The sequence below is a fragment of the Rhodofomes roseus genome (genome assembly GCF_022264815.1).
Source record: "Rhodofomes roseus strain CIRM-BRFM 1785 chromosome Unknown C8Q71scaffold_9, whole genome shotgun sequence".
NCBI lineage: Eukaryota > Fungi > Basidiomycota > Agaricomycetes > Polyporales > Fomitopsidaceae > Rhodofomes > Rhodofomes roseus.
In genome coordinates, this window is record NW_025952965.1 from 355,732 (window position 1) to 367,187 (window position 11,456).

Sequence of the window (11,456 nt, forward strand, 5' to 3'; positions counted from 1 at the left end):
TCGCGGATAGTTATTCGCCGCCGGCGGCAGACAGGGAAGCGGGAGGCCGAGTGAATGACTCGGTGGGTCTATAGATTATGCACCATGACGGCCACAAGACTTATCTGTGAGCGGATATCTCACCGACTTGAGGAGCAGTCAGCTGTGCACCTCGACGACACAACCTTCTTTCCACCACTAGGACACATCCCCGACGGTCGCAAAGATGAAGGTCGACTGGACGAAGGTCAATCAGCCGGACATTGTGTTCCAACGGTTCGCAAGCCGGCGATCGCAGGTTTACGCCACGAAGGGCATGGTTGCGGCGTCGCAGCCGCTTGCGGTGGAGGCTGGGCTGGAGATCCTGCGGAAGGGGGGCAACGCGGGTGAGAGAGGATGGCTGCTCTGGGCAAGGACGCGTGCTGACCGACTCCTTACGCGGGCCGTGTCGCGCCTGATCACGATCAGCTGATGCGGCCGTCGCTGTCTCTGCCGCGCTCAACGTCTCCGAGCCCAGCTGCTGTGGCATCGGCGGGTGCGATCCTTCGCAGCCATTCATTCTCGCCCATACTGAGCGCGACATTGCAGCGACGCCTTCTGTCTTTTCTACGATGCGCAGAAGAAGACCGTTCAGGCCATGAATGGCTCTGGGCGCGCTCCCGCGAAGCTGTCTATCGAGTACATGCGCGAACGGGGCGTAACTGGGCGATCTATCCCAGTCACCGACCTCAACAGCGTGACCGTACCAGGTCAGTGCAGTGGCGAGGCCGAAGGGATCCTCTCAAACGACGAATATAGGTGCGGCGGCCGCGTGGGTCGACACCGTCGAGAAGTTCGGTAGTGGAACGGTCACAATGGCAGAGGTTCTGGACCCAGCCATCAGGCTCGCGGAGGAAGGGTACGTTTGATAACGTTAGAAGACAAACTCGTATTAACAGGATCCTAGGGTGCCCGTGTCCGAGATCCACGCATTCGCCGTGAGTCGGGGATTACTTTGCATCTGACGAACGGGAGGCAAGTCTAAACAAATGCACAGTGGAAACGATCAGAGGACCTGATCAAGAATGCCTCTCCGAACGCGGACGAGATGCTTCTGAACGGGAAGGCACCGCTCCCCGGACAAATAGTACAGCTGCCTAACCTCGCGAAGACGTTCCGCGCCCTCGCCGAGCAGGGCAAGGATGGCTTCTACAAAGGGCGCGTAGCTGAGGCGATCGTCGAGCTCATCCAAAGCAAGGGCGGTGTCATGGAACTTGAAGATCTGGCGAAACACGAAACATCATTCGTGGAGCCCATCAGCTACAATTTCCACAATGAAGTGACCCTCTACGAGGTTAGCCTCATAATTTAGTGGTTGTCCTGGAGGCAGAGACTGAGCGGCAAATTAGTGCCCTCCGAACGGTCAAGGCATTACGGCCTTGATGGCTCTGGGTATCCTAGAGCAGATGGAAGCGCAAGGCAAGATCAAGTCATTGCTCGAGATGGAGCACAACTCTGCCGAGTACCTCCATGCACTCGTCGAGTCCCTTCGGTGAGTGTCGCCGTCATATAATAGGCGACATGCAAACAAACATTCAACCAATCACCGTGAAATAGCTTGGCATTCGCAGGTGCGTCTGACCTTCGTATACGGAGGAAACCTTGCTTGACTGGAATGACACTACAGACAGCCAGCACTACGTCACCGATCCAGACGTTCTAACCATCCCCGTCAAGGAGATGCTGGGCAAGGTGCTCTCGTATTGACCGCGCCGGTCGTCTTCTGTGTTAACATGTCATGCGTATAGGAATATCTCGCTACTCGGGCACGGTTGTTTGATCCAGAAAAATGCAACCACAATGTCGTCCACGTATGTGCGCTCTCTTGACTGGAATCTCATTTGAAGCTGAAGTAGAGACGCACAGGGAAACCCCATGTTCTCATCCGACACGGTCTACTTCTCTGGTTACTGACCCCTCATTATCTACACTGCATGCAGAGCTGATTCCGACTGCGCTCTCCAGTAACGGACCGATGGGGCAACGCCTGCAGCTACATCCAGAGCAACTATGCCGGTGAGTCTGACTGTAGCACATGACTTGGCTCAGAACTGAGAACAGGGCAACCGTGATGGAGGCTTCGGCACTGGAGGTGAGACTGAGCTCCGTGTAAGGGAGCCTGAGGATTAACTCCGTCGATCCGTCGATGCACACAGCTGTCCCGAAGGGCTGTGGGTTCACTCTGCAGAACCGTGGTAGCAACTTCTACCTGACCCCTGGTCACCCCAACGCACTGCAGGTGCGTTCCGCTTTCCCGTATCATCCCAGGGACGGAATGTGCTCATCATTCCTTCTTTGCTAGGGTGGCAAGCGCCCATACCATACCATTATTCCTGCGATGGCGCTGCGTGGTGATGAACTCTTCCTCTGCTACGGCGTCATGGGTGGATTCATGCAGGTTTGTCCCCTCTCAAATGTACTTGCGACGCGTCGACTGAATCCTCGCCAATGTCCAGCCCCAAGGTCACGTCCAAGTTCTGCTCAACATGCTCCGCGGGTTCACGGCGCAAGCCTCGCTCGACGCCCCGCGCTTCTGCATCTCAGCCGGGAGCCCCGACTCGCTTGCGGGTGGGCAGGCAGGCGACGTCAACAGCGAAGTATACTTCGAGGATGGTATCGCTACCGAGGTTGTCGACAAGCTCCGCGGTACGTCCGTTTTCCTATGGCTGCGATTTCTGGGCTCACGTTCTGAGTGAAGCGATGGGACACGACGCGCGCACGGTGACCGGCGCCGGACGTGGTATGTTTGGGCGCGGACAGGTCATCCAGAAAATTGTCGACCCGTCGGGGAAGACCGTCTGGGGTGCTGGGTCGGATATGCGCGCGGACGGGCATGCCTCGCCTCAGATCTAGTCGCAAGGGAATACTGTATGGGTTAGACGGGAGGTCTGATGCATATCTTGGTTGTGAATGTATAAACAGGATGAAAATGTATCCGTGTGCGTAGTGTATGCGGCTAGAGTGTAGATATGGGTAGAAGAATATGCCTAGGCAGTCCGAGATTGTTTGGAGGTTACAACATGGGTTTGGGAGTACAGTCGACAAGTGAGCATATCAGCGACAGCCAGATCGGCGCCGAAGGGCTTGGCCACAAGGGTTCACATCCACCGAGGCTTGTGCCTCTCCGAGCCCTCCATCTGTTTCCGGCGATATTGTCGCAGGTCTCGCGTACGGTCTTCGCCAGTCATCCCGCCCCAGCCCGCGAGAGGCACCACAATGGCCGTCAGATTGTCGTCGCTGCCCATGTCCTCTGCGTAGCGGAGGATGCGTTTCGCGGCGTACTCTGGCGTGGGGCAGCCACGAACGAGGTCGGAGATTTCTTGATCCGAGCATACTGACGAGATGCCGTCGGAGAGCAGGGTAATATGCGAATACTCAGGGCCTATTAGGATGTGAGGACTCAGTGGTATAAAGCAAATGGTAGGTATGTTTACCGTTCAATAGCTTGGTCCGCACCTCGGGCTCCGGTGTCACGCCGAAGCGCTTATATTTCAGGTCGCCCAGGCTGTATATGAGAATGGATTTGTCAATGATGCGGATATCGTGCACCGGGACATCAACAGACCTGCGAGTGTTTGCCAAGGCACCCATCCACCTAAGTCGCTTCAATCAGAAGGGAGCGTAACATTTATGAAGATTGTATTCACCTAGTCTCACCGAACGAGTCCATGGACTGACCGCTACCCATCATCCGACGCAGCCGAGTTGCTTCCACTCGAGCGTCGACGTGGTGGTTTTCGGTCATGGGCATGACATCGCCGTTCTTAGTGGAGGTTAACAAGACCCGAGTGTCGCTGTATCGTTCGCCGCTGTCAGAGGGGGGGAGGGTCGACAGGTAAGCTGGAGGATGCACTGACCCGACGTGAGCGACTGTAAGAGCGACTTTTTGAGCGGTGAAGAATGGAGTGACGGGATTGTCCAGACATTGCAGTAGGACTACTGAGGCCGTAGCACCACAGTCCCTTGCTGCATGCTCCCCGAAGAGAGCTTTGTCAACCTAATGGGAGCACCGAAGTTTCTGTAAGCACTGAAACACGGTCCAATGGCATCAGTACGGACCTCGAAGAACGCAAGCGTAGCCCTCGCCTCCAGATCGAGCTCTGACTGGGCGCTCGGGGCGTCGGGGTCTATCCAGGGTGCAAGGGCCCCACCCCTCCACCGTCTGAAGTATCCTCCTAGCTCAAGCGTCCATTCGTATAGTTCGGGTATCTGAGACTTGTGCACATTCTCAAAGAGCCCATGCAGTTCTTGACGTAGGAATTGAGATACAGTAGAGCCGCCGTGGCCATCGTATACCCCTGCGAAGAGAACCTGACGTGCGAGTGCAGGCGGGAGCGCAGAGGGATCCCAGTCGATATGATGCGCCTTCTTGAGGCTCAGGCGAAGCTCTTCGGGGTCGAGAGAGAGCGCTGAGCAAGCGTAGAAGTCTTCTTGATAGCTGCGAGGTACACCGCTCAGCAGACGCATCTAGTCCTTGTCAATCCATCATACCCTCTCTCGCCTCGAGAATTTGCCACGCCTATGACTTTCGAGCTGTTGAGGGGGATGCGAGCGGAACCATCTGATAGGGCCTATGCTGTAAGCCTGTCACATATCTCTGTCCATAGACACACGCACTAGGTGCCGAGAAGCGGATGTAATCGTGGTACCGAGCAATGCCGCCGAGTCGACTGAGAGGAAAGAGAGGAGTCCTTGTCTGCCGTAGAAGAGGTGGGAGTTGTAGAGCCATGCGCGCGTAACGTGTCCATCGACCGCGGCATGGAAACAGTTGCGGTTGGCGCACAGGAGGACCCTCACCGTCACGGCCGACGAGGAGAGGATACAGGGTGTGTGCAGCCGGCCGCTGCTTCGTCAACGGAAAGCAGACGCGGGGAAACGCGTCGCGCCCACGTGCACGTGCGCCTCCGCGACTCGCGGGATTCGGAGAGTCGGACGACTCGGACTGGACGACGACCTCATTGTCAGACTGTGCTCTGGGTGCTCATCTCGCCTCATGCACGACATTGCGCTGTTCGTGCACGAGTATACACACTACGGACGGCAGCAACTACGCTCGCTCGAACTTGTTTCAGCGCGTGACTCGGCGGCCTTGACTTCTCCGCTGGACGTGTGTACCAGTACCACATAGCGACTCCGAGTCCGCAACCTGTGGAAGAGATCCATGAGGTCTTGACTCTTGAGACTCGGTCGACATCGGCTCCCTGCCAGTGAGTACTCTGAATGTGAGCCTCGCCTCAAAGTTCGTGCTACTCACACCCAAGTGCAGGCGTACGGTGACAATATCACCCCAGGCTTGGATGGAGTCTCTTCTGGGCGCATGACTAGGCCGGTGCCGTATGCCGTTAATTGGCCGTTGATTTGACGGCCAGCCTCTGCCGGACAGTTGTAGCCCACCGCATGCCCATCAAGTCAACTGCTTTGAACTAAGTATGGGGGATGACATACGGGTTCATGTGGTATTTGTCGATCGACCGTGCCATCGGAAACTTCTCACAACTCTAGAAACACTGTAACTCCGTCACTGCGGGAAGTGTATTCGAACGCTCCCGTTTGCGGCTTGATTCCGCGGCGCACATGGACACGTCGTACTGAACCTCTGTATCTCTCGTGAGTGAGCGTCCCCAACTACTTATGATCGGCTACATGCACCCCACCTCGTCTTCGCCGAGTTGTAGCATAGCTATTCACCACGATGGATGACAGCTAATTCCATTTGGCTAGGACCCTCCGTGAAAAGCGTGACAAGTCGAACTCGATATCATCAATGTGTTTTCATCAAAATTCCACTAGATTTCATAGTACCGTTCAAAGCGACTCAGACCGGGGTTGGTGGGCGAGGTCAATCGGCAAAGCGTGTGGGACACCCAAATACAATGCCGGGCAAAGGCCCGACGCCCTCCTTTTTTGGCGAGGGGTACAACAAAACGGAATTATTTGGAATGCCATCCCCGGCCCGTGTCCTACATCGAACAGCGCGTCCTTTCTGACACCCATCACGCGCCACAGCACAACAGAACCCTTGACCCCGTGTCTTCGTCTACGTGCAGGTATATAAGGCAGTGATGATATGTGAGTGTCCAGCAGTATCATCATCCCCAGGCTCCTCGCATGTACGAGATGGTGCTAGCTTACCTGCTGTGTAGTGCACTACCGCTTGCGCTTACTGTCGCTGCCTCGGAGTCTGCTTCTTCATTCGCTGGTTCAACTGTGTCTGATGTGTTCCCTCCTCCTGGGGCTACCATAACTGCCGATCAATCGTACTTCCCTGATGCGTCACAGGTTGAATATGCTGGACCCACCCCGAGTATGTATCACCACGTACCAAACCCCACCATCCTCAAGCTGACGTGTGGTATTTTCAGCTGGCGCTGAACTGGAGGCCATCGCCACTGCACCTGCTGCAGCACTGAACAGTAACATATATCCGCTGCTAGCCCCACAAACTCCATACAGCGGCACAGGCGCACCGTTCGAAGTCATCCGCTCGTGGGGAAATCTCAGTCCTTGGTTTTCCGTGGGAAGCAACGCCTTTGGTCTTGCGACAGCCAACCCTCAAGTCCCAGCCGGCTGCGAGCTCGAGCAAGTTCATTTGCTTCATCGGCATGGCGCTCGATATCCGACTTCTAGCGATCTACCTACTTTATTCGCGGCGCACCTTCACGCCGCGGCCAATAGTACCGGGTTCTCCGCTACTGGGCCGCTGGAGTTTCTGAACACCTGGACATATAAACTCGGCGCCGAGCTCCTGACACCATTCGGCCGTGAGCAGCTGTGAGTCTAGTGAACTAGCTAGTAAATATGGTGCAACTGATGCATCTCTCCGTTCATAGGTTCCAATTGGGCGTCGGCTTCAGGGTCAAATACGGCGAACTATTGAATGGATTCATTGATCTGCCTGTGTTTCGTACGACCTCCAATTGTGAGTGTATTCGCAACAGTAAAGTGAACCACCAATCTCATGTAATGATTCGGAAATCTAGATAGGATGGTTGAGAGCGCGTGAGTATCCTTTGGGCAGTGCAGCCAAATCAATGGATTACCCATATGTCGTATAGCCTCAACTTCGCTGCTGGGTTCTTCGGTGTTCCAGATTACCAGACTTCCTATCACCAAGAAATCATCATCGAGAGTGGTGGTTTCAACAGCACGCTCTCGCCTAACCCCTCCTGCCCCAATTCCGATAACAACGTCGCAGGGCTCCTCGGTCTCAACGCCACGGAAAGATGGGCACTTGTCTACCTTAATATGACGGCATCGCGGCTGCAACAGTACGTGACGGGCCTCAACCTCAACGCGACCTACATCTACGCCATGCAGCAGCTGTGTGCATACGAGACCGTCGCTCTCGGGTACTCGGCGTTCTGTGGGTTGTTTACCGAAGAGGAGTGGAGAGGGTTCGATTATTCGTTCGGTGATTGCGGACGATGTCTCCGTCATACGCAATGCTAATCACTCGTGCGCAGATCTTGATTTCTGGTACGGGTCCGGCCCTGGCAATCCGACTGCCGCAGCACAGGGCATTGGTTGGGTTCAAGAGCTGGTGGCTCGCCTGACGAAGACGCCTCTCACCACGTTTGACACGTCCATGAACAGCACGCTCGATGGCAGCAACATCACATTCCCTTTGAACCAGCCTATATACGTTGATGCTAGCCATGACACGGCTATCTCCACCAGTAAGATTTCCTAGCTCGAGCTAGCTACCTCGTCACCATAACGCAGGCTGAACCATTTCTGCGCAGTCATCACTGCTTTGAACTTCACGACCCTCGCGGCCAATGGTCCTCTCCCGATCGATCACATCCCTGCCTTCCAGGTGCGTAATGTCCACTTCCCTCAGCTGTTCAGAGGACTCAAAAACCGGTCAGACATACCACGTTCACGATATTGCACCCTTTGCGACCAATCTCGTCGCGCAGGTGTTGTCCTGCCCTGCATCCTTGGGTGTTGTCAGCAACACTAGCGCAGCCGCCGGCTCGGCATCGTACATCCGCTTCTTGCTGAATGACGGTGTCGTGCCACTGACAGGGATCTCGCACTGCGAGACACCTGATCCGAACGGCTTGTGCCTGCTTGACAACTTCATTCAGGGCATGCAGGAACGCATTGCGGAGGTCGACTTCGTTTATGACTGCTACGGCAACTACACCGCACCATTGCCAGGCTCAGACAACATCATCGACGGCCGAGCACCTCAGTAACATCGGGCTGCTCAGACATGGCGGAACAAAGGGATGCGAGCAAAGGTCCAGTACTAAGTTAACAATAACGGAATAGCAGGGAACGTGTGTCTATCAAAAATGTCACGAATGAGTTGTGCCTTTCGATTGGCTCCTACGATTGGGCAGTACTCCGTGGACGCGCCGGAAGGCTGTCATGTTGAATCCCGAGATGCCTTCACGGAACACTGTTCAGACATGGCTGAACGCGTCGCGCTCTTCGCACCCACGTGGGCGCGTGCACACACCTCCGCGATTCGCGGACTTGCCTGTACCTCCAACTTCGTCTCAACCATCTTGCACACTTGCACTGCTAGTCCGTTCCTCTCCTTCTGCACAGTCAAGTCGAGGACACCCGTCGAATGTTTATGCTCGCATCTCCCTGTCCCATTTCAACGGCATCAAACAACATTAACCATTATGTGTTACAGTCTCATCACCCGAATGCCAGTGGCTGCACGCACGTTCGTCGGCTTTATGGTCTGTTTCTACCCCCGTCTTGGTTTCACGAAAGGCTTATGATACTCTCAAAATAGGATGGAATAAGCAATTAATGTCTATCGCGTGCCAGGCCAGAGCGTAGCCTACGCAAGCGGTACGTCTATGACGGCGTCAGTACTGCAACTTCCCTGGAACTTTGTAATTTTAAGCACGAGAGTGAAATCACCCACGCGCTGTCTCTCACTGCGGCCATCTAGGAGACACATCTCCCCTAGAAAGTCCTACGTGTGGGCGTCATCAACTGTGATTGGCCCTGTCGACGCTCGTGCGTACTACTAGACCCTCGGTCCGTACCTTTTCATCAGCTCGAGGTAATAGGCTTTCATCATCAGGTTCGGCCCGCGCATCTCACGTCGCACACAGTAGTCTTGGGCTTCGCGGCTCGATGCACGCCGCGAAAGCATAAATACACACAGAACGATGCTTCATGCCGTGGTTCTCAGCTCTCCCGAGTCCCAGATACATCTAAGATGGTCACTGCCTTCCTGCTCCTGAGCGTACTGCCGCTTGCATTCGCCGCACCCGCCGCGGAGTCCGCCTCAGCGTTCGCGGGGTCGACCATGTCCGCTGTGTACCCTCCTCCTGGGGCAACAGTCACCACGGATGAGTCGTACTTCCCGGACGCTGAGCAAGTCGGCTATCCCGGACCTACTCCAAGTATGTTTATCATTCACTACTGAAGCTGAAGTCCGTGATCACTAACCGTATGTCAAGCTGGTGCCGAGGCCGAGGCCATTGCCACTGCACCCGTGGCCGCGCTGAACACGAACGCATACCCGCTTGTAGCACCGCAGACTCCGTACAGTGGTACAGGTACCCCGTTCCAGGTCATTCGGTCCTGGGGTAACCTCAGTCCCTGGTTCTCGGTCGGGAGCGATGCCTTTGGCCTCCCCACTGCCGATCCTCAGATCCCATCAGGATGCGAGCTCGAACAAGTTCACCTGTTGCATAGGCACGGTGCTCGGTATCCAACCTCAGGCTCTGCCCCGGCCTCGTTTGCGGCGACTGTTCAGAGTGCAGCATCGGGCTCTGGTTTCTCCGCGACTGGTCCCTTGGAGTTCTTGAATACTTGGACGTACAAGCTCGGAGCCGAGATCCTAACACCTTTCGGTCGTCAGCAACCGTAAGCTGGGTGTCATTGTTTCCGGCGTGTCTGGTATTGATATCCTCCCATAGATTTGATCTCGGCGTTGGTTTCAGGGTCAAGTATGGTCAGTTGCTGACGGAATTCAAGGACCTGCCTGTCTTCCGTACGACTTCAGAGAGTGAGTTTACACTTCCTGTACAAAGTTACATTACAAAATCTCAAATCTACAACAGACAGGATGGTCGAGAGCGCGTAAGTCGTCAAATCTGAGCTATGGCGAATAGCTGAACGGAACCGCTGCAGTATCCACTTCGCTGCCGGCTTCTTTGGCGTTCCGGACTATCAGACTTCTTACCACCAAGAGATCATCATCGAGTCGTCTGGCTTCAACAACACGCTCGCTCCTTGGAACGCCTGCCCCAACTCGAACGACGCTGTTGCAGGAGACCTCGGCGGCTACGCATCCGGCAACTGGACGCAAGTCTACCTCAACGCGACGACTTCCAGACTCCAGCAATACATCACGGGGTTGAACCTCACGACCAGCGATGTGTACGCGATGCAGCAACTATGCGCCTATGAGACCGTAGCCCTTGGCTATTCGCAGTTTTGCGGTCTCTTCACCGACGAAGAGTGGCGAGGCTTTGACTACTCTATTGGTGACTGGGACTATGGATTTGCGGAGACGATGACATACTGACGATCATCCCCGCAGACCTTTCGTTCTGGTATGGCGACGGCCCCGGAAATCCCGCCGCGGCAGCCCAAGGTATCGGTTACGTCCAGGAGCTCGTCGCACGCTTGACGAAGACGCCTCTGACAACCTTCGACACGTCTACGAACGGTACCCTCGACGGCAGCAACATAACTTTCCCGTTGACCCAACCCATATATGTGGACGCCAGTCATGACACGGTGATTGCAAGTAGTAAGTCGTTCACTGGACGACACTCCGTATCTTCGGACGGCGTGCTGATACTTCTTCGCAGTCATCACTGCATTGAACTTCACGACTCTGGCTGCCAATGGCCCTCTCCCGATTGATCGCATCCCTGCGTACCAAGTGAGTTCTCGTCGTCACAAGTGTCTCTCTGCCTGACTCACGGTGGTGCAGACCTACCACGTCCACGACATCGCACCTTTCACGTCGAACCTCGTTGCGCAGGTGGTATCCTGCCCGGCCTCCGTCAGCCCGACTGCGGAGACAGGCTCTGCTAAGAAGTCTGCGTCCTATATCCGCTTCCTGCTGAACGACGGCGTCGTGCCACTCACCGGTATCTCTCACTGCGAGACACCTGACTCGAATGGCCTATGCCTACTCGATAACTTCATCGAGGGCATGCTGGAGCGCATCGAAGAGGTCAATTTCGTGTACGATTGCTACGCGAACTACACCCCACCGGCGCTGAGCGCGGACACGATCATTGACGGCCGAATGCTGAAGTGAAAAGGAGGGGAGCGGAATAGCATGATGGATTGAGATGCTAGTATTATAGAGACGAAGCGCATGAAATGAACTCTATGGGCCTGCGATCCACTCTGCGTGAATGCAATTGAAGAGAGTTTCTGACTCGAGGGATGGCGCATGCGTTGTGAGCGCGCCGTGCTTACGCGGTCATGTGCCGAGAAAC

At 55.4% G+C, this 11,456-nt stretch overlaps 4 protein-coding genes across 4 annotated transcripts; 3 read left to right on the forward strand and 1 right to left on the reverse strand.

Annotated features, from left to right (window-relative positions):
* Positions 1-205: 205 nt before the first annotated feature.
* C8Q71DRAFT_707080 (gamma-glutamyltranspeptidase) lies at positions 206-2,871 on the forward strand (the record flags this gene model as incomplete). The annotated part of the gene is made up of 17 exons (XM_047920540.1): positions 206-365; positions 448-514; positions 568-728; positions 778-877; positions 926-956; positions 1,016-1,312; positions 1,368-1,510; positions 1,576-1,589; positions 1,646-1,710; positions 1,767-1,829; positions 1,885-1,924; positions 1,984-2,034; positions 2,096-2,110; positions 2,175-2,257; positions 2,321-2,416; positions 2,475-2,664; positions 2,717-2,871. 17 exons carry the CDS (start codon positions 206-208, stop codon positions 2,869-2,871), a joined length of 1,731 nt encoding a protein of 576 aa, XP_047779221.1.
* Positions 2,872-2,993: 122 nt separating this feature from the next.
* C8Q71DRAFT_583514 (protein serine/threonine phosphatase 2C) lies at positions 2,994-4,901 on the reverse strand. Its single transcript, XM_047919512.1, has 8 exons — positions 4,636-4,901; positions 4,510-4,579; positions 4,078-4,456; positions 3,876-4,015; positions 3,666-3,812; positions 3,584-3,613; positions 3,453-3,523; positions 2,994-3,400 (listed from the first exon to the last, which is right to left on the reverse strand). The coding sequence occupies exons 1-8, from the start codon at positions 4,745-4,747 to the stop codon at positions 3,117-3,119; spliced, it is 1,233 nt and encodes a 410-aa protein (XP_047779222.1). The 5' UTR covers positions 4,748-4,901; the 3' UTR covers positions 2,994-3,116.
* Positions 4,902-5,766: 865 nt separating this feature from the next.
* On the forward strand, positions 5,767-8,307 carry C8Q71DRAFT_583826 (histidine phosphatase superfamily). Its single transcript, XM_047919515.1, has 9 exons — positions 5,767-6,087; positions 6,146-6,322; positions 6,381-6,789; positions 6,849-6,937; positions 6,999-7,017; positions 7,074-7,429; positions 7,482-7,694; positions 7,761-7,834; positions 7,887-8,307. The coding sequence occupies exons 1-9, from the start codon at positions 6,081-6,083 to the stop codon at positions 8,217-8,219; spliced, it is 1,677 nt and encodes a 558-aa protein (XP_047779223.1). The 5' UTR covers positions 5,767-6,080; the 3' UTR covers positions 8,220-8,307.
* A 625-nt stretch (positions 8,308-8,932) lies between these two features.
* On the forward strand, positions 8,933-11,420 carry C8Q71DRAFT_583881 (histidine phosphatase superfamily). The gene is made up of 9 exons (XM_047919516.1): positions 8,933-9,049; positions 9,102-9,395; positions 9,453-9,861; positions 9,915-10,003; positions 10,059-10,077; positions 10,129-10,484; positions 10,541-10,753; positions 10,815-10,888; positions 10,940-11,420. Exons 2-9 carry the CDS (start codon positions 9,209-9,211, stop codon positions 11,270-11,272), a joined length of 1,680 nt encoding a protein of 559 aa, XP_047779224.1. The 5' UTR covers positions 8,933-9,049; positions 9,102-9,208; the 3' UTR covers positions 11,273-11,420.
* Positions 11,421-11,456: the final 36 nt, after the last annotated feature.